Source organism: Mesocricetus auratus, unplaced genomic scaffold, assembly GCF_017639785.1.
Source record: "Mesocricetus auratus isolate SY011 unplaced genomic scaffold, BCM_Maur_2.0 Super-Scaffold_100028, whole genome shotgun sequence".
In the NCBI taxonomy this organism is placed as follows: Eukaryota; Metazoa; Chordata; class Mammalia; order Rodentia; family Cricetidae; genus Mesocricetus; species Mesocricetus auratus.
Window position 1 is genome coordinate 12,489,434 of NW_024429209.1, and position 22,078 is coordinate 12,511,511.

Here is a 22,078-nt window from a genome sequence, read left to right on the forward strand (position 1 = left end):
GGGCCCACTGTGCCGCGTGATGTTCACGCTGGGGACATGGTGCACTTACGTCTGTCAGCACAGCCCGGGCTGCTAGTGGTTCACCTGGGGCCAGGAACATGGGAGCCTAAGGGACAGGCCGTGCGTGCTCACAGGGAGGGCTTGCAGGCCTCTGACTCGAGGGGAGCCATATCCAGAGACTTCCATTAACCAGTGGGTACTTATCTTGCTGAAACCCAGCACCTCTGGCTTCAACCCTCACAAACACGGTCGAAGCAGGCGCAGGGGAAGAGGGCCGAGCGGGGAGCCTGCGGCTCTTTTAAGAGACGCGGGTTGCGAAGTTAATTGAAGTGGCGCCAGAAGACCACTGGGCGGGTGACAAACAATAAGCTGGTGTCTGGACTCAGTGAAGCACGTCTGTCAAACAGAACCACAAGGTAACGCACAGCCTGGGGAGACGCCACCGCCAACAGGGGCCAGCACGTCTGTCAAACAGAACCACAAGGTAACGCACAGCCTGGGGAGACGCCACCGCCAACAGGGGCCAGAGGGGTCCTCAGACCCCTGGACAGACTTGAGGGGAGGACCTCATGTCATGACACCAGGCACTTGTGGCACTAATCACACTTTTCCCAACAGAGACCTCTTCAGAGTCTGTGTGCTTCAAACACCAGCAGTCAGAGCCAAACTTTTGTTTACAGCATGGGCACACAAACGCAGCACTAACCAGGTGGTGGTGGGGGTCATACCCGGCACCCCAGCATTTGGGAGGTGGAGGCAGATGGATTAAAAGTTCAAGGCCAGTGCTGGAAACACAATGATTGGGGGAGATGGCAGACTATGTCTCAGAAAATAAGTTATTTTCAAAAGGTGCTTTTCTTCTAAAATTAATCAAGTAATTAATTGTATTTTATGTACATGAATGGTTTCCTTGCATACATGAATGGGTACTATCGGTGTGCCTGGTATTCACGGAGGTCAGAGGAGGGCATTAGATACCCTGGAACTGGAGTTACAAATGGTTGTGAGCTACCATGTGGGTACTGGGACCTACACCTGGGTCCTCTAGGAGAACAGCCAGTGCTCCTAACTGCTAGGTCATCTCTCCAGCCCCCAGGTTTTGATTTTTTGAAAATAGCTTCTCCTGCAGCCTTGAATCCCTTAGTGTTTGGAGGTTACAGGTATGCAGACTGGGCCAGTTAGCTTTCTTTTCTTTTCTCTCCTGCTCCCTCCGTCCATCTGTCCCTCCCTTCCTTCATCTCTTCCTGGCTAGCCTCAAACTCAATATATAGCAGATGTTGTCCTTGAACTCCTGAACCTCTGGCCTCCATCCTGGGAGCTGAGATCACAGGCTTGCATCACCAAGCCTGACTGTAGCTTCCTTTTTTCTTTTTTAAAAAACTGGTTCCATTAGCAGCCCTCTGTGCTGTGAATATTGGCATCTGTCTTCCTCAGCTCAGCTAACCTTCTGGATTCAAGGGCATCACTCATACAAACGGTTAAGGACTGTGGCTGTAACTGAGAGTCCGCCTCCACTCAGGATCTGTTTTCAGCAGCACAAAGACCTACATAGAGTAAAGACTACATTTCCCAGGTTCCTTTGTATGTGCCCACATATCTTGTTTCTCGCCAATGGGAAGTTAGGAGAAATAAGGGACTGATCTGTGGACCAGATCCTGGATCGAGGTTGCCAAGACAGCAACGGATTTGGATTGATAGCTATGAGCATCAGATAGATGCCTCCACCAGTCACAACCAGTCAAGGACAACCGACTTCTGTCCTTGGCCCTACACACGTGCTATAAAAATGAACACATATCCTACAAATCTTAGCAGTGAGTGCAGCCCACATTTTTATTTTGAGATAAAGTCTCACTAATTTGCCCCTGATGACCTTGAACTTGTGGTCCTCATGCATCAGCCTCCCCAGCGGCTGGGATGACGGACATGGCTTGTCTACCTCACAGGTCATTCCTTTTCTCTGGTTTCCCTGGGACTCTGACATGGACTTTTGCTCCATTGTAAAGTGTTAAAGGAATAGTAATTTCCCATTCTATTTGACAGGCTATCCCCATACCTCTGAGTTCCCATGGCCTTAGCTTCTGTTTTGATTATGCCACAAACTTCTCATTTCATGAGTCTCCCAGAAACCTTTGTGGGGGTGTGTGTGGTTTTTATGCCTACCAGGTGACCAGGCTGATGAACACCTCTGGGGCCATTCTTATTTATCTGTTTTCCATGTGTACATTCACGCTGTTCAGGGCACATGCGCCATACCTGTCCACAGCTACATGCTCTTTCTTTGGCTCACAATATTTGGCTTAAAAAAAGTTTCTCAACATTGAGAGGTTTCAACCAAAAAAGTTCAAATGTAAGAGATATTTGAGGCTTTCAACTTGGGGCTGGTGTGGGTGTCATTTCTAGTCTACACATGAATGGCGGGTGCACCCTCCATTAGGAGCCTCCCTGCCGTGTCCCCGCCTATCCCAATTCCAGCGAGGTCTGGGCCTCCCAACCATCTAAAGCATTGGCCCACAGTGACTCTAACACACGCTCTCTGTAGAGACCCCAAACCTTCAGGGTCTGCACCTTGCCCATGTGGAGGAGCTGGTTCCTACAGCTGAACCTGCTTTGGGACAGTTCTGATGATGGGAGGAGTGTAGCATGCAGGGAGTAAGCTCCACCCACTCCCACTGGACATCTGAGGGGCTACCCAGGCCCAGCAGGTCAGCTACAGGAGGTGCCTGGCCCTTCCTTACTCCCACGCAAAACCCCGTCACGTCACCAAGAGGCAAGTCCCTGGGCTTGCAACATCTGAGCCGCGTTATCTGGTTTCACAGTTGCCCAGGCTGCTTGCCAAGGTGGGGGAGAGCTTGTTTGGATTTTTAAATTCAAGCAAGTTCAGTGAGTTGAGTCTGGATAATTTGGCAAGAGTGAGGTTGCTGGGCTGGGAGTACAGCATGACCTCAGGCACCAGCCTAGTGAGTGTGGCCTTTCGAACTCGCCACAGTAACTCCATCAAGGAGGCTCACAGGACATCGTGCCTCTGACACACACATCAGTGCGGTCAAAGGTCCTCACCATAGCAACCCCTTCGTCATCCTGGTTACTCCCACAATGGACATGGGTGATTCCCATGTCAGCTCCTCTCTGACTCCAACCTCAATATTCTGGAACCTTCTCTCAGTCAAGAAAATAATTCTGAACAGCTTCAGAAACAAACCTCAAACTCATGCAGGGATGGTCTTGTGGCCTCCCTGTCAGAGAATTCACAGTCTCCCTGAACTCCCCATTTTTCAAAACTCAAGTTTCTTTGAAAAGGTCATTTTCTTGAACCCACTACAGAAACATCTTTGTGTGCACAGAAATGAACTTGGAACTTCAATGGGAAATGAAACCTATTCAGTGCATGACCCAGACTTATCTTGGCTACCAGGGCAGTATGGGTGTCACACCCAGAGAAGCTCATTGAAGGCACAGGAGGCCACCTGCCCCTTGAGGAGGCCCCTTAGTCATCTCCCCACCCTGCTGCTCACCTGTCCGGTAGCCTGTGCTGTTGAGGTACACGGCGAAGGTGCGGCTCTCGTGCTGAGCCTGCCAGGAGGGCGAGGAGCAGTTCTCATTGTTGGTGTAGGTGTTATGATTGTGGACGTACTTGCCGGTGAGGATAGAGGAGCGAGACGGGCAGCACATGGGTGTGGTCACGAAGGCGTTGATGAAATGTGCCCCGCCCTGCTCCATGATGCGCCTTGTCTTGTTCATCACCTGCATGGAGCCTGCAGGCAAAGGGCACTGGTGAGTCATGTGGCCTTCTGGGGGGACCAACTTAGGGGGCTCCTAACCTTGAGCCTGCAGCTGCCGGCAGGCTTTGAAAATCCATGGGCTGCATGGGCCGGATCCTCCACCCCCAGCCCAACCAGGAAGACCCTGGTCTCAGCCCCACTAGACACTCATGTTAGGTAAAAACTTGGTTTTAAGTACCTTGAATCTGCTGTGTATATAAACAGTGTCTTTCTTCAGGGTGCTAATATACATAGATTTTTTTGTTTTTAAGCAGCCACAAATGCAGACAGGATTGGACTCTGTTTTGTCTGGAGGTTTCCCAAGAAGTATCCACTGGTACTGAAGTCTAGTTCAGCCAACCCCTAGCCAGCCTCTCTGACATGTGTGGCCTTAGCTGTGCCGCCTCCTTAGTCCATGTCCTGTCTCCCCTCACAGCTAACATATCTGCCTAGCCTCATCATTTCTGTAGAGCCCTGGGGCCTCCCTGCAGTTCCTGTGCCCTCCAGCTCTGGGTCTCTGATCCCTCTAGACAAGTGTGATTGACCCTAGCCAGGCAGCTAGGCCTCATCCCTGGCTCTTCTTGTTGCCCAGCGAAGGCAAGAGCAGAGCAGGACAGTAGGGGGCAAGGAGAGGAGTAGGTGTGAGGTCTACTGTGTGGGGGCTGCTGAGAACACCCAGTAAGCACGCTAAGCCAGCCTGGAGAACACGTCAGACTTCACACTGAGGTCGGAAGCGAAACACTGACATCGAGTGCCGTCCCATGCATGGCTTTCCCCTCCTCCCTCTATAGCCAGCCTCAGCTTCCCTTCTTCCTTGTAATACTTTTGTGCAGGATCTCACTACGTAGCCCAGGATGGCCTGGAACTCAAGAGAACCACCTGCCTTTGTCTCCCAAGTGCCACCATGTCCAGTTAAAGTTTTTACATCTATCTTCTATTTATCATCCATGTGTGTATTCGTGTGTGTGTGTGTGTGTGTGTGTGTGTGTGTGTGTGTGCATGTGCATGTAAACTCCAGCATGCCATGGCATGCACGTGGAGATCAAAGGGTAACTTGAAGGGGCTGGTCCTCTCCTTCCACCAAGTGTGTCGTGGGAATCAAACTCAAGTTGTCAGGCGTGGCAATAGCACCTTTACCTGATGAGCCATCCTGCTGTCCACTCCTTATTTGAAACAGGGTTTCACTGTAGCCCAGGATGGCCTCAAATTCACTGTTAGCCAAGGCTGGCCTCAAATTCTCAATGGTTTTCCTGCCTCACCTCCTACACTTAAAATGGTTTACTGAGGTGGGCCCCAAATCTACAAATGTCCACGTGAAAGACAAAAGAGAAGACCCCACAGGACACAGGCACTGTCCCACTGACCCCTTAAGTCTGCACTTCCTTGAAAGAACTCTTGTGTTGTTTCAGGGGGTCACAGTAACGTGTCGGGGGCAGCCCACACAGGGTTGGCCATGCACTTGAGATTCCCACCTCAGAGCTGTGTCCTTGTCACCCAGCAGCTCTCTAGAGATAGGACAGCACTGAGAAGCCCCCTCAGGGCTAAGCACAGAAAGAGTCATTTGTCTAGCCAGCCTCTGCCATGGGGAAGGAGACTCCAGAGCTCCCAGGGCACAGATCATGGCTCTGCTCTCCCAAACTGCCAGATTTTCTCCTGCTCCAGGAATTAGGTCCACGTTCCTTACTGAGACCCGGAACCCTCCCACATCCGTCCACGTTCCCCTGCTCCCACTCCAACACCTCTCCCTTTCTCCTCACCTCAGAGTGCCCCCCCCCCGTGTGTGTGTGTGTGTGTGTGTGTGTGTGTGTGTGTGTGTGTGTACATACGCACCTTTGGTTTGAGATAGGGCCTTTCATTGGCCTTTACATGATGACAGCGTGTGATTGTGCTGGCTTTTTACATGACTTCTAGGGGTTTGTGCTCTGGTTTTTATGCTTTTGAGGCAAGGCAAGTGCTTTATTAACAGAGTCATCCTCTCAGGCTTCCCCGTGGTTTTTGTAAATACTCCAAGCTCACTCCTGCCCCAGGACACTTGCCCATGCCACTACTTCTTCAGGGATTCTCCGAGGCTGCTTTGTTGGTAAAACCTGTCATGGAGACCTCAGATCAAGGGTCTTTCCTCAGCAAGCCTGGTTGATCTTCTGAGCTCATGGAGGCCTCACCAGGCTCATTTCTTATCCCACTGTTTAACTCTTCTAGAATATCTGTGTGCTGGTGGTTCTGGCTGTAGGCAATTACAGGGTTGGGACCTGGTAGGAAGTGTCCCTGTGGAGGTGACATGAGCTCCATCGACACCCAGCAGAGCTGAGGGAGGCTGGTGAGGTGTGCCTGGCTCTGACCCTGACCCAGCACTTTCTTTTGCACATCAGCCAGGCTGGTTCCAGCTGGTTAGTCCATCCAGAAGAAGCCTTCACCACTGGCAGAAGCTTTGTGTTACAGTAAGGGCCCTGGCGAATCTTCAGGAGGGTGCATGGACTCAGTGACATGTTCTGGGCCCAAGTATTACTAACCAGCCCACACCACAAAGCCCAGGTTGGCTGCAAACCTGCTATTGCCAAGGGTGATTTTGATCCTCCTGCCTCTGTATCCTGAGTCCGGGGATTACAGGCCTCCACCACTATTCCTACTTTATACTGTGCTGCGAATGAAAGCCACGTGTCACGATAGGCAAACACTGTCACCTGAGCTACATCCGCCACTTGTGTAGCCCTGGCTGTCCTGGAACTAGCTAGGTAGACCAGGCTGGCCTCAAACTCAAGAGATCCAAGTACCTCTGCCTCCTGAGTGCTGGGATCAAAGGTGTGCACCACTATACCAGGTACACGGTGGGGTTTTAAGCTCTGACTTTTAGCTTGAACACATCAGGAGCGCTGGGGATTGCTACACTCCTCAGCACACGCTGCAATGGATGTCAGCCTCACTTCCTAGATCATGTGTATCCAACAAGTCCTGGAAACCTCTGTGGTATAGCCTGCTAATTGATCTGAGCTTTGGACCACTGTCTTGTCCCTGGCATGGAGAACAGTGTCCATGACTGTAATTCCTAACATATGGGGAGCTGCCTTGAGCTGAGTGTGTCCATTGTTCTGCACACATGATATGCAAAATTATTTTTCAAAGAGTCCTTTTCTGAACAGGAGGTGAAGCTGGGACACTTGGTGACTGGTGGGGTCACATAGTAGGGAAGGTGGCAGATGAGAGCTCAGATGCAGGCTTGTCCATGGCAGAAGGAGGGTGGTGAATGTCACCTTTGCCAAGGTCTGGTGATGGTGTCCTGGGGAAGTGCAGAGTCCCCATGCCTTTGACTGACTCTTGGCTTCAGCAAAGGCCCCTTAGGGACAGACAAGGTCTCTTATCATGGCATTGATGAGGATGACACAAGGCTTCTCACCAGTCTCCAGAGATGCCCCTTTGGGTGGCTCCAGGGGAATGTGTTGTTCACACACAGGTCAGGGAGTAGAGCTGTCATAGACATGTGACCCTACCTGGCTTCTCCTGGGGACAACAAAAGCCCGTTCTTTATAACATGGTTCTGCCTAGTGGTATTAGTGATGAAATTGCAATTGGAACTGGAGAGGGCACAGAAGCCTAGAGTTTGGCAGACACTATGGTGCCAGCCAGAATCTTTCACTCCAGGTTGTCCACTGGTACCTGGTGGGCCACATCTGGTTAAGTTCTGGAAGCTCCTCCCTTCCCTCCAGCTACTCAAGCGACATCTGGCTCCTCCTGGGGCCAGCGTTTGAATGCTGTGTTATCTGGTGGGCCAACCCTCTGCTTTCTGGACCTTGTCAGGTGATAGCCCTCTTCCCAGGACTAGGACCACTGTTTCCTACATGGGTGACACCCCCAGGATGCAGCCAGCACCCTTCCACTTAAACGCCCTTCTCTCCATTCTGCAGCCACAGGACCCCTGCTTTGTCCTCCAACCCACTAAGAGTCCCAGTCCTACTCTTCCCTCTGTACAGAATATGGTTCCCAACACCCAGGCAGCTGCACATAGACATAGACACACACAGAGATACAGAGAGACACAGACACACACAGAGAGACACACAGAGTCACACACACACACAGGTACAGATATAGACACAGATACACATATACCCACAGAGACAGAGACACACACAGATGGAGACACACACACACACAGAGACACACAAACACACAAGCACTCACACACACATATACAGAGAAAGACAAAAGAGACAGACAGACAGACAGACAGACACACACACACACACACACACACACACACACACACACACACACGCACACACGCACGCACGCACACGCGCCAGTTTCCTCAAAGGTTCCCAGTGCCACCACCCCTGGCTATGTGCTCTCCTCCCTGGCCCACTGTTTCACCTGCCCCCTGGCTTGGGCTCATGGCCCCATGCTACCGCCTGCCACCTTTCCTTCGTTCACCCCTCCCACCTGCATCCTGTCCATAGCTCCCACTGCCCTGGGGCTCAGGACTGACACACCTCATAGTCGCCCCTGCTTTATGTCTCTTACACCATCCTTGTGCTATGGGTGCAAGGGACCCTCCATGGTTTACAGATCTCCCAAGAGAGAACAGAACAGCTGATGGCAGGTGATCAGGGGCTCAGCCTTTGGGGACCCAAGTTGCCTCCCCAAGTCATCACACCCTCTCTGGAGGCTCAGGAAAGCACCCCAAAAGCTGTATTGACATGTAGCAGGCTTTGGGGCTACCGCTTATGTTTTAGGCCTGAAAGGTCAGGCTTGGCTTCCATCCCCGCCTTGGGAGCGCCATGCCCTCGCCCTACCTGGCAGCTGCCGTCGGGGAAGGGCTGGGGCAGTCACTTACAGGAGTGTAATTCTTGGGGCCCAAATGACGCAGCGGTCTATGCGGAAAAGCACATACACCATGCCTCGCTTGCAGACAGTGGCCTGCTTTAATGAAAGGGCCCCAGTGTCGGGCTATAAAATCCACTCTGGAATGTGAAAACACATGTCCTCATGGCTCAGATGGCTGACAGCCCTTGGCTGGGAAGACGAAGTCACACACTGGGAAAAGGGCAGCTTTCATGTTTCACGTGAAGCGGTCGGCCAACCCAAACTTGGTCTGTCCAACATAAATTCGGGGACATACAGATGAAAACAGACTTCATTTCTTTCTGTGATCAAACCTTGCCACCACACAGGGCCAGGGAGAGGTTATCCCAACATCTCTTAGTGTGAGTCTCCCCTCCCCCACAGAGGGAATTAAACTTTAGGGTCCCAAACCCCTGACTGCTAGAGACCCCCACAACTGCTCACCCTTCTTGTGAGCATACCACACTGTGTGTGTGTGTGTGTACTTGCTTCGTAGCCGAGGGTGGCCTCTGATCCTCCTCCACCCCTCACACGCGGGGGTTACAGGCAGATGCCACTGTGATCTGCCAGCTGACCTCCAGCCCAGTAACCCTTGACGCTAGTGCTTGCAAACTCATTGTACAATGCATCAAAAATAGGCAGCTAAGGTGTTCCGTCCATAAGTTCAGTTCTGTTGATCTAGTCAGTGTTTGTTGATCTAGTACCTGAGATAGTCTGTCTCTGGCACCACCAGTGTCAGGGCATGCTGAATCAGCTTGTGTTTATTTTGACAGTGTTGATGACAGAGCCCAGACTGCTGAAGGTTCTAGACCAGTCCTCTGCACCGAGACCCAGCCCTGTCTGCTCTTGTAAAGACTTCAGTCAGAGCAAGGGCGATCCATGGGGACTTCTTCCTTCCCTTTGTGTGTGTGTGGACACATGTGCATCGGACATACCTGCCTATGGGGGTCAGAGGTCGACCCTGAGAGCCATCAGCTGTTCTTTAACTTGGGTCTTTGAGACAGGATGTTCCACTGAGCCCGGGGCTTGCCAGTGTGGGTAGACTAGCAGACCAGTGAGCTTCAACGATTCTGTCTCTACCTCTCCCAGCATCGTGTGACTTCTACGAAGGGATGGAACTCCTGCCTTCATGCTGTGTGACAAGCACTTTTAACAACTGAGCCATCTTGCCACCCCAGGGACTTTCAGGATTGAAAACATTCTTGGTGCTGAAGCAGTTCCTTTCCAACTGCTTCCCCAGAGGCCTGCCGTCCAGGGTTGGGGTGGAGTACACACGGCCCCACGCCATGACCTGAAGCTCTTTGGGTGGTATCTAAGGAGATGATGCCGATCTATGCTTGCTTGTTTTACCTCCTGGGTAAGCAGTGTCTTTGAGGGCGGGGCCTCCTTGGGAAAGTGGTGGGAGGTAGACTGGGATGGGCCACAGACACAACCTCAGGGTCTTGATGCTGCTACTCTGCATGTGAGCAACAGAGCTCTTGCCTGGACTACTGCGGTCGATGCTTAAGTCATCAGTGCTGTTTCCCCTCAGCAGCCAGAGAGCAATTTCTATCAAATTAAGCAATATCACCGTGTTCCTTCAGGAACTCTCTGCAGATATCAACCTCACAGTAAAAGGTAAAGCCCACCTTTGGCCGGCAGACCCTCAAATGACCTAGAAAGTTACTGTCCTGACAAGCTGACCTTTCCCTCAGGCCGGCTACTTTGCCCTTCTCGTCACAATGGGAAGTACACGTGTCTCAGGACCCGTGCGCCAACGCCACAGATCAAATCCCCATTAGATTCAGGTTTCTTCAAATAGAGCCTCTTTGGAGGGTCCTGCCAGGTGGACCTAAGATTGCTGTATCCGCCGCTTAGCTTCACTGACTCGGGAGGAAGGGATATTTTTGTTTTGAGTTATTGCAAAGTGTCCAAGGACTGGATCAGGGACTGAGCACATGGGTTGACAGTGGGTGAGCTTCTGTGCCTAGGGCCTTCCTCCTCTGCTTTTAATCCTAGCCATAGATAACCCAGCACAGAATGTTCCATGGGGAGCCTTTGGGCAAACCCGCCCCCCAGACCACAGTGCCTGTGGCTAACACAGGAGCTGTCACAGCTGAAGGCCATAGTACTTGAGCACGTCTTCTCAGTGTCAGCACAGCGTGGCTTCCTAACCGCGTTTTGAACACCAGGATGTTTTTCTGGGATATCATGGAAGTTTCTAGGGCACTTGACCTTCTTACACTGTGAGCTCTTTCCTCTGTAACAAAAACTAAAGGTTGTAGCTTGGAGGCCATGGTGGAATGAAGGTGAGTACGTGAATACGACGTTCAATCCAAAGGCTTCCTTCTGACCACGAGTACCTCTTACTACAGTGAAAGAGTCATGGTCCCAGGGGCTGCGATGGGTAAAGTGCTCAAGTGCCAGCTGTGCAAGCTGAGGACCTGAGTTTCATTCCCAGTATCACATGAAAAGTCGGATGTGGTGGTGTACGCCTGTAATCCTAGCAGTGGTGTGTGCGCATGTGTGAGTGGTGTGTTTCTGTATGTGACTGCATGTGTGTGTGTGTAGGTGGTGTGTCTGTGTGTGTGCATGTGAGTGTTGTGCCTGTGTGTGACTTCGTGTGTACATGTGACTGCATGTGTGTGTGTGACTGCATATATGTGTGTGAGTGTATATGTGGTTTGTGTCTGTATGTGCATGTGAGTGTTGCCTCTGTGTGTATGTGGTGTCTGTGTGTGCATGTGAGTGTTGTGTCTCTGTGTATGTGACTGCATGTGTGTGTGTGTTTATATGTGGTATGTCTTTTTGTGCATGTGAGTGTTGTGTCTCTGTGAGTGACTGCATGTATGTGTGTGACTATGTGGTGTGTGTCTGTGTGTGCATGTGAGTGAATGCATGTGTGTAGGGTGTATATGTGGCATGTGTTTGTGTGTGCATGTAAGTGTTGTGTTTGTGTGTGTGATTGCATGTGTATGTCTGTGTGTGTATGTGGTGTCTATGTGTGTGCATGTGAGTGTTGTGTTTGTGTGTGTCTGTGTGTGCATGTGAGTGTTGTGTTTGTGTGTGTCTGTGTGTGTGCATGTGAGTGGTGTGTCTCTGTGTGTGTCTGTGGTATGTCTGTGTGTGTGCATGTGAGTGGTGTGTCTGTGTGTGTGTGACTGCATGTGTGTGTCTGTGTGTGTGCATGTGAGTGGTGTGTCTGTGTGTGTGTGACTGCATGTGTGTGTGTTGGTTGTGGTGGTGGAAGGAGGAGGATCAGGAGCTCCATGTCATCCTTAGCTGCATGGTAAGTTGGAGGCCTGACTGGGCTATGAGAGACCCTGTTTTAGAAGCCAAACCAACTGAACAAAGCAGAGCGGGGGGTGTTTCAGTAGTAGAGTACTGAGAAACATACACAAAGATCCAGGTTCAACCCCCAGCACCACACAAACTGGAAGACACTACTGGAGTGTTGAGAAAATTGAGTTGAGACTGCCCCATGGGCAAGCCTGTGGAGCATTTTATTGGTTGATGACTGCTGTGGGAGGTATTAGCCCACTGTGGGTGGCGCCACCCCTAGGTGGTGGTCCTGGTTCCTATAAAGCTACAGGCTGAGTGAACCATGGGAAGGAGACACAGGAAGAAGCCCTCCACGACTTCTGCTTCAGTTCCTGTCCTGACTTCCTGGGATGACGGACTGCAAGCTGTAAAGTGAAATAAACTCTTTCCTGCCCAAGTTGATTTTGGTCACAGCGTTTTATTAGCACAGCAATAGAAGGCCTAACTAAGACACTATCGCTCCCGTCTCTGCACAAGGCGCCATGGTTGGCCTGATTTGGGCACTCTTAGAAACCCACCACTCCGTACCACCTGCCTGCTGCAATCCTCCTGCCCCGCACAAAGCACTGCCTACCCGGAAGCAGAACTAGGGTCCACTACCCAGAAGCAGAACTAGGGTCCACTGCCGTCCTCCTTCAGTAGCCTGCTCTGCGTCACCAGCGCCCCACCCGACCAGCCCGTCCCCAGGTAGTCTTCCCTACCTCACACTGTCATCCTCAAGCTGGCCCCTTCCTACCTACACGAGCCGTTGCAAACGGACTTGTGGGATCTGACCTGCACAGGGCATGTTCGCCATCTTATATCAGTCTCACACCAAGCTCTTGACCGGCATCACGGTTTGACCGGGTCCACACATCCCCCAGTCCTCTGCCTTTACTCCCCAGCCTGTGCAGCAGTCGCCAAGATCCTGGTGAGACTGTACCTGCCATGGGTCTCTGCGCCTGCCGCCCTGCCTGCCCATAGTGGTCTTTCTGGAGCTGTCCGTTTGGGCAACTACTCCGCATGGTACAGGCCTCAGCACACCACTGTCTGCTGAGGCGCTGTCCCTGCTGGGACCCTCGCCTTTGTCCTGTTGTGACCCAGACCCCAGCTGTCCATCCCCCCTCCCGCCCCCTTCTCATCGGGTCTGCTTTTGTCTCCCAGTGTGCCTAGCCCACAACGGCCTCTCTTGTGACTAGTATGTAGCCAGCAGTCACCTTTGCCCTCTGCATCCTTTGTCCCCTGAGAGTGGCCAGCACCAACTAACTCCAGAACCCACTGGTTTTAAGCCACGGGAGGTCCTGGCAGGAGATCAGAGAAGGAAATCGAGGCCTGGATCTGGATTCCTCCTCCTCCCTCCCTGTGGTGCGGGCAGAGTTGTGTGGGTAAGGCAATGTAGGCAGGCTCCGCCTCTGGGTTCCAGTAACTACCCTGCAGGCACAGCACCCACCCTGGAGCTTTCCTCACACCTGAATCCAAACTGAGATCACATGACTACGTAAGAATGTCCACATCCCATGTGACTGCGGGGTGTGGCCCTCAAAGACTGGACTTTAACTTAGTTTTATCCTTTTTGTCCTTTGCTCTTTGCTTCCCGTAGCCAGGTTCGCCAGCTGGAGGTTCCAACAGCTGTTCTGATGCACAAGGTGGCCTTGAAGACAGATGTTACACAGTAGGGATGCAAGAGTGGAAAGCTAGAGGCGTAGGCGACATTCTTGATGTCACCACACCAATTCTGGACCGCCAACCTCCAGACATTTTTACGTGATGAAGAAAGGATGCTCTTTCATTTTCTTTTCCAAGCAGGCAAGCCTGATTCTGACACGCTTTCTTTCCAGAGTTCAGGTGAACCTGTCCCATCCCATGCCCCCCAACACCCCATGTTGATGAATAGAACTAAAAAATCTCACAGGAATGCTCTTGGCAGTTTGAACCCAGGGCGGGCCATTCCTGAGATAACCTGCACGCACACGCCTTCCTTCAGCTGGTAAGTGGCGGCAGGAATGTTGGGAATGGATGTTGATGGTGGATGAAGGTACCCTGAACCGCTGCCTGGAATCTGGGTGCGTCGTCCTGGGCTGCCTGCCATCTGGCCCCGTGAGAACCCAGGGTTTCCAATCCCTCTCTTGGTTATCAGCTGGCAGCATGGGTGTAGTTTCCTCCTTTCCCAGATGGAAAACTGGCTGCCAGGCCCTTCCTACCCAGCCTGCTTTGCACACAAAAGTGGATGTCAGAGCTGGGGACCTGAAGCCCTCAGCATCTCACCGAGGTGCAGATAATCCCACCTCCCCACTCCATGACTGAACCCTGGAAATCAAGTCTTGCCTTTAACTTCAAACTCCACCATGGCTGTCCATGGAGTGGCTCATCCTTTGCCACTTTTCATGGTCACTAGGTGTCCCCATCAGCTTATCCTGACCCCTTTGAAGTCCTAAACCTTGGAGTTGTTCTCCATTGGTCTCGCTCTTGAGCCATCGGCTTTGCCTCTGAGCTACCAGCAGCTCCCATCATAGGCATAGCGGCTTCACTGGGCTCCTCTGGTGCCTGGACAGCAGCAGACTCCTCGCTGGACACCTGCTTCATTAGGGTTCTAGTCTCTTCTCCACAGACTGAAATGTAAGTCTTTCCGCTGGTGTCCATCCTACTCTAAAGTTAAGTCCTCTCCCTGGTTCAAAGCCTCATGCCCTGGCATGACCCATGCCACCATCACTATCCCTCAGACTTCCCACTTCCTGTGCCCTGGCTCAGGTTGCTCTGCTACTCCGTCAGCCTGCTGTGAATGCCTCTGCCTCAAGGTCTTTGTACCAACTGTACCAACTGATGCTCTTCCTAGGAGACCCCCTGACAGGTTCCCTAATGTCCCTTTATTGGTGAGATCACCTTGGATAAAGGACAAAGTCCTCCTTCCCTCTTTGCTTGACTTCTGTCTCTTGCTTATTTTTGGGCGTGGTCACAGGTGCGGGCCAGGTGGATATCTCACTACAATATGCTGTGTGTTTTGTCTTGGTTATTGACATGCATCTGTGCTAGAATGCAAGCCCTGTGTCAGTCAAGATTTCTATTTTGTTTGTTGCTGGGTCCTCTTTGTCTAATAACAATAAGTGCTCAGTGGATCAGGACACAAGGAGTGAGTGTGGTCCACATGGCCCATCCTGCTGCAGGGACATTTGGGAGAAGCCTGGGTGCCTCCTGTTTGGCTCATGTCCTCCAGAGCCAAAGTCCAAGTTCTCTCTAGGGAAACCTGCCCAGGCTGTGTAATGGCCACTGGCTGCACTGGGCCTCAGGAGAAATGCTACTCTCTGCTTGGTGAGTTGGTCTAAAGGCAACTTGGAGGAAAGTGAGATGCTACATAGAGACTGGTGGCAGGTTGAGGGGCACGCCTGGATCCAAATGCACCTGAAACCCCAAGTATGCTTTAACTATTTTATTTCCCTGCCTCAGTAAGTTGCTGGTTCCGGTTTGCCCAACACTGTTTGAGTTGAGTTCCAGGAAGTCACTCATAACTGGAAGAGTCAAGACCAATGGGCTGGGGCTGTACCTATCTGGTTTTGATTTGTTTTTGAGACACAGTCTCACTATGTAGCCCAGGACGGCCTAGAACTTGTGATCCTCCTACCTCTACCTCCTGAGTGCTGGGGTGACAGACATATACTTCTATGCCTCGCTTCATTCATGAGCTGTCGTATCTGATGAGACACTTGTCCCTGCAGCACCTTGGTGGCTCCTCTAACAGCACCTCATGGCTGACCTTTGCCACCTATGATGGAACATGCGTATCTAACAGCTTGGATTCAGGCTATGCGTGACTACCCCAGATTCTCAGAGGCCAGCTGAGCCCTGGAGGTATCCTGAAGTCAGCCTGTATGCAATTCACTCGGCCAATGCTGGTAGAACCCAGCATTTCCTTGGCCTCCCTGGGCGCAGCACAGTGTGTGACAAGACTGTGATGTCACATAACTCCAACCTACTATCCTGCTGATGTTCTTGTGTGCCTTCAGAGACTTCCCAGTGTCCTGAGAACCTAGAGACAACCCAGGTGCTCACTCACTAATGCTCTGGGAACCAGTCCTCAGCACCCAGCACTCCCAGGTGACAACCAGGAAACGGGAGGCTTGCTAGAAAAGCAAGGTAAGCACAAACAGCAGCCATGGGAGGGAATGAGCTTCTCTTCTCACTGGGTCTTGATGAGAGTGGACAGCTTTCCCCACCTGACATTAGCTCTGCTGAGAGGCCTCCAGCCAGAGGCCCCCTGGAGGCGCCTCACAGACAAGCAGAAAATAGCAGCCGATGAATTTTTCAGGACCACCCTGGACTTGCCGGTGGTAGCCAACTGTGAGCTAATGTGCTGGGCTTTTGGGGAACATGCATTATTGATCTGGGTCTGTCTGGTTTATAAAAAGCCCATCAGCCCCCAACTACCTACTTCCCACCCCACATTCCTCACAGAGACTCAGTTTGGTTTACTTAGGACATGACACGTAGGGAGGTGACGGTCAATCTCTAACATCTAGGGCTGTCAGAGGGAACTGTCACAGCACAGAATCTGTGAGTGCCTGTCCCCACTGATTGGTCCCGGAAATTTCCATTTCAGAACACTCACTCCTGTGAGCAAGATGCATATCTGCAGATTCTGCCAGGGGAGGTACTTGCGACAGTCTGGATAGCCCATCACCCATCCCAGAAACCAGCTGAGCAGAGCAGTGGTGAAGCCATAGGTTCTAAGTTCGAAATCCTGCTTCACCACATTTTAGCTGTGCAAGCCAGACATGTGGTTTGTCATCTCTGCGAGTCACTTTTCCCACTGGTAAGATGGAGGGAGGATTGGTATCTGTCTATAGTCAGCCATGGTTTGTTTCTCTTCTGCTTCATGTCATCCATGGATCTCTGACTTGTCCTCTAAGTCAGCATTTAGTCACTGCTGGCTCAGGTCCTGTACCAGGCATATATATATATATACATATATATATATTTTTGTTTTGTTTTGTTTTGTTTTGTTTTTTCGAGACAGGGTTTCTCTGTGGCTTTGAAGGCTGTCCTGGAACTCGCTCTGTAGACCAGGCTGGCCTCGAACTCACAGAGATCCGCCTGCCTCTGCCTCCCGAGTGCTGGGATTAAAGGCGTGCGCCACCAACGCCCGGCTATATATATATATATATATCTTATAGCCTCTGCCCACCCCACTCTGCGCCTTCATCCTCACCCATCCTGCTCCTGGAGGGCCTACTGGGAGCCCTCTGCTCCTGCTCTTGCCCCCTGATGTCATCAGGGTAGCCGAGGATTCCTGTGGGAACTCATGTGAGGTCACAGTCCCTTCCACCTGTTTCACTAAGGATGACACTCAAGCTGGGTGTGGTGACTCATGCCTGTCGCCCCAGCACTCAAACGGCTGAGTCGGCAGGACCTGAGCTCAAGGCCAACCTGGGCTCCATAGCTAGATCTTGTCTCAAAAGAATACCCAACATCCCTCTGTTACATCCACGTGGTCACGTGGTCGCATGCTCATGGGCCTGGTCCCACTAACTCTACCCTATTTTGCCTCATATTGCCCACTGTAAGCTCCCCGTCCAGCTCCCAGCATCTCAAAGGACAAACACCTACTGTTTTTGTTAAAGCCATGCTGCCTGACTAAGTGGCCACGTGGAGTACCTCAGGTGCCCTGACACTAGTGCCAATAGCTTGAGGGCCACAGGAAGGAGCCCAGGGGGCCAGAGGTCAGGGGGCCAGAGGTCAGGGGCCACTGCACGCAAACCATCTTCCATTCCACAGCCTCAGGCTGCAGTTCCTTCCTAATGAGCAGGAGGCCAGCACCCTGTATGTCAATTTTCCATAAGGTTCTGAAACTTCCAGGCTGTTGCTCTACCCTGATAACTCCCAGACGTGAAGCCACGCTTGGGGTCCTCAGCACCACTGTGTCAAGGCTGGCTCGGGTTTATGCAAGTGGTCTTTTTGGGTAGTTAAAACACAGGTGAGGGTTGCAAAGATCTACTCTGTAAGTGACTCCCTTCGTTGCCACCGACTGTATTCTGTTGTCGCCAGAGAGCAGACAGAGGGCCCACCCTCCACCTGGTCAATAACAGGCAGTCCTTACCACAACCCTCATCTCTGCCAGTCCCCTGTGCCACCTCCCTCTGCGGGCTCCAGCCACATCTACGTCCTTGGTCCTGCCCCAGGGCCTTTGCACAAGCTGCTCCCCCACCTGGGATACTTGCCTCCGGATTTTTACGATGCACGGTAGTATAGATGATGAAGAGGGGCATCTAACATGCAGGAGAAGGAGATCACATTTGAGTGCACGCTGTGAAGGTCACAAGTTACACGTGGCTGTGGAGCCCCCCCGAGAGGAGGCCAGTCCTAACCAAGATATACATACGCCAGGTACCGAAGGCAACGCAAAGGAAGGCAAAGCATTCACAAGTAACTTGTCCTACTGATCACGCTTCAGGTGATAGTTTGCGGGACTGTGGGGACAAGACATCTCTAGAGCCCAGGTGTTCTCCTGGGCCCAGCCGCTTACCCAGCTCCACGTCCTGGTCATCCGTGAGCACCAAGATGATGTTGGGACGGATGTTCCTGCGGTCCCTCTGAAAGCGGCCTTTCAGGCGGGGATGGGACAGGAAGGCTGAGCTCCCGACCAGCAGGGACAGCAGAGCGGTGGACAGCAACCATAGTGGCAGGCCAGGGGGTGCCATTGGCTTGACTTGCTGGTCTGTTGCTTCCTCTTGGATGCAGAGGCTGAGGTGGTGTCTTGTGGATGGGGTTCCCTCCCCTCTTCCCTCAGGACCTGAAGGATGAGAGGGGTAGATGGGAGTCAGGACTGATGTCACCGTTGCCCCTGCTGGGTTGGCATGCTGCATCGCACAAGGAAGGGCCAGTGTAGGCAAGGGCAGTCTCGCCCACATTCTAGAACAGTGTGAATGCAGCACTGGGTAAGCTAGGAAAGTGTTTACAGCTGGCTCGGGGACAGATCAGCAGCAGAACTGTCCATAGGGGCTCTCCTGGAGGGTCCCCAGGTAGGTCAGTCACAGAAGAGGACAGGCCCCTAGCACCTCTGCCTGGCCTTTCCCTTCCAGCCCCAGCAGCAGGCAGCTTGGGTTGCTGCGATGCTTTGGGCTGTGTGGCCATCGGTTCCTATATCAGATCCGCCTCTCTGGGACCATTGTCCCCACAAACAGCAAAACCCCAATTTCCCCATGGCCAAGCTAAGTACTTGATGGGACAGGGCCATGTGTGCAAGGGTAGAAAGAACGGTTCCTCTAGGGTTGAACTTGCAGAGTAAACACAACTGCAGAGAAAGCTAAGGGAGGAGCTGGAACATTCCAACTAGACTCAAGTCATCCTTGACCCCAGCAAGGGCGGGTGAGGGAGAACGGCATGGCAGCCCCGAGAGGCCTCAGCACCCACTCTGCTGGGGGGGGAGACGGAAGACATGAGATCGGAGCATATCACCACAACTGTGGCCTGGGAAGGGGGCCAGCAACCACCTCAGAGCCCTAACCAGGGCCTCAGTGGGTCCTCTGCTCCCACAGAGCTGTGCTGCCTACATCACCATCATCTCACCTGCCCTAGGGCAGCTGGAGGAACTTCCTGAGACGGCAAGCAGATCCCCTGACTCAGCAGGGCCCGAAGTGGGGGAGAGGGCACCTGTGCTCAACTGGGACTCCTGTCAGCACCAGCTCTCCCTTACCTCTCCCCCACCCCAACACGCTCCATCCCCACGGCTTCCTTCTGTTGCCAGGCAACATGGGGTCATTTCTACCCCCCCCCCCATGACTTTTTTTACCCTTGCCTTTTGTGATCACAGGAAGAACTTTATCTTCATCTGATGGGCTCATTCTGCTCCGCCAAGTCTGGGCGCTGACTAATGCCACCTCCTCACGCAGGCCCACCCTGGCCCCCACCCAAGCACTCTCTGTTTTATCACCTGTTTGATGTCCCTCAATCAATCGCCGCCACGCCATACCTTGAAATGATCTTATTTCCTGCACACGTCCACACAGACCCCCCCCATACCCCATACAGGAAGGACAGCCCCATGAGGGCAGAGACGGGGCTGGCAAGTGAGAGCTGTCTTGCGCCAGCTCAGAAGCGAATGCTCCGAACTGCCTGGCACCTGGAGCTTCGATGGGTGCTGTTCACTTGTTCCATCTCTCCGTGAAGAGCCATGCCTGCATCCACCCCTGGAGGCACCAGCTGAGAGCCTAAGTGTTCTTCCTCCTTCTGGTCCCCAGCCCCACCCCGCAGCACAGGAGCTCCCATCCGTGGCCACAGTTCTGCTGGGGTCCCATGGGGTACCTCTCCTCTTGTGTCTTGGTCCAGTATAGCTCTGGGCCCTTCCTGTTGAGAGCCCCAGAAGGGACTGTGACCTCACATGAGTTCCCACAGGAATCCTCCAGAGGCTGCATCTTTCCTTGATGCTCAACAACTGTCTGTGATCACCTCTGTCACTGTGCTGTGAGTACCTGGTTCCAGCCCAGGTGCCACGGATAGGCTGACAGGGACAATATCTCCTTGAGCATTTGCCTTCCCCTGGGTGGTAGTAGGGGGCTGTGGGGGTGGGGGAGACACGAATGTGAGCGGCTCACACTGTTGGCCCCAAGCCCTGGGCTGGCCTGCAAAACAAGCCCCAGATAGCTGGAGAGAGTCATGGTACCAGGCCACTGAGGACACGGTATGAGGGAAAGCCTGGCGTGGTCACTGAGGGTGGCACCCAAGAGGGCAGGCGTTGGCTACCTTGGCTCCCTGCCATGCTAAAACCCTCGTCTGCCACTAGAGAGCCAATGCAGTGGTCTCTCTGAGCCACCCTGAGTGACAAGAGCATAGACTTTTGAGTTCCTTGTCCAATCACCCAACACCTCGTGCCTCAGTTTCCCTATCAGATAAATGGGAGTGAGAGACATGGAACAGGCCACCCAGAGCAGAAGCAGGGCTTTCACACTGCAGTGTGAGCCATCTCTGGCGATGGTCATCCCCCTGCAGCAGTCCCTGTGATGTGGCTCTCCTCTTCTCCCCACGACAGTCCCCACAGGAGCCCAGAGAGGACAGAGGAGGGCATCTGAACCTCGCCCTCTTGACTGTCTGGTGTCCCGACTCACCACAAAAGCGTCACCTCCCAACTTCTTCCATCCAATGCCACAGTCCCCATGCCAGTCACCCTCCAACTAGTTCTTGCTGACCAAGTGCCGGTTTTCCATTGCTCTGGAGACAGGGTCTTGGTGTGACCTTGAAATATAGCTGAGAGTGACCTTGAACTCCTGACGTTCCTGACCCCACTTCCTGAGTGCTGGGATTACAGGGGTGTAGCACCATGGCTTGTGCTGTGCCAGGGTGTGCATGCACTAGACGAGCTTGAAACTGGGCTACCCCGACCCGTGGCATCTTCAAACAGTCCCATTTTAAAAGACAAATACAAGGCAGGTGGGTGGCATGTTCCTGTCATCCCAGCACTCAGGAGGCTGAGGCAGGAGGATCACAAGCTTGGGACCTGTTTGAGCCACAGTTTCCACCACCACAATAAATAAATAAAACAGATACACATTTCTGAAGTGGAAACCTCTTCCTCCAAGTGTGACTGAAAACAGCCATCCCTTCCCTGTGGCTCACACGGAGCTAAAGAAAGCTGATGGTGGCCCTGGGCACTGCTTCCCCTACCTCTTGGGACGTTCTGTTCTGAGTGGGGATCCCAGCTGGTGCCTGAAGGAGCCAACACAAACCACCACCCCGTCTGGAGGGAACAGGAGCTGCGCATGAACAGAGAGGGCTCCCCATCATGGTGCTGGCTCCTGAACTACCCCAAAGCAGGGTCAGCCTCCAAAAGGGCATTTATCCAGGAGCAAGGGTCTCTCCAGAAGCCCTGTAAGACACCTGCGTGCTTCTACAGCTACCTGGTCTTCAGGAAGTGAGATGCCCTGAGAGAATTCCCACAGGTTGCCCCACAGGGCCTCCATTGGCAGCTTTCCAGCCAGTGCTCACATGAGCAAACACTCCTGAGACTCCCAGCTTGTAATGCCTGGGGCGCCCCCACGCTGAGATTCTACAGCCCATCTAATAAGCAGAACTGTCCAGTGATGTCATACCCACCACACGGACAAGGAAAGGAAAACACAGAATGCTAAAATCGCTTTCCCCAGACTGCAGGTTCCGGGCAGACAAAGTTTCAAAACCAGGCTGGATTTGGTCACTGTGAGTGAACACCCTGGAAGCAT

General features: G+C 52.7%; 1 protein-coding gene across 3 annotated transcripts in view; it reads right to left on the reverse strand.

The window, feature by feature from the left end:
- Sulf2 (sulfatase 2) overlaps positions 1-22,078 on the reverse strand; it is an 80,412-nt gene that overhangs the window by 39,356 nt on the left and 18,978 nt on the right. For all 3 annotated transcript variants that reach the window (XM_013124436.3, XM_013124435.3, XM_013124433.3), the window contains exons 2-3: positions 18,391-18,657; positions 3,516-3,755 (exon numbers count right to left, since the gene is read on the reverse strand). In XM_013124436.3, the coding sequence (XP_012979890.1) occupies positions 3,516-3,755; positions 18,391-18,565 (415 nt within the window). In that variant the 5' untranslated portion in view covers positions 18,566-18,657. The remainder of the gene's footprint in view (positions 1-3,515; positions 3,756-18,390; positions 18,658-22,078) is intronic.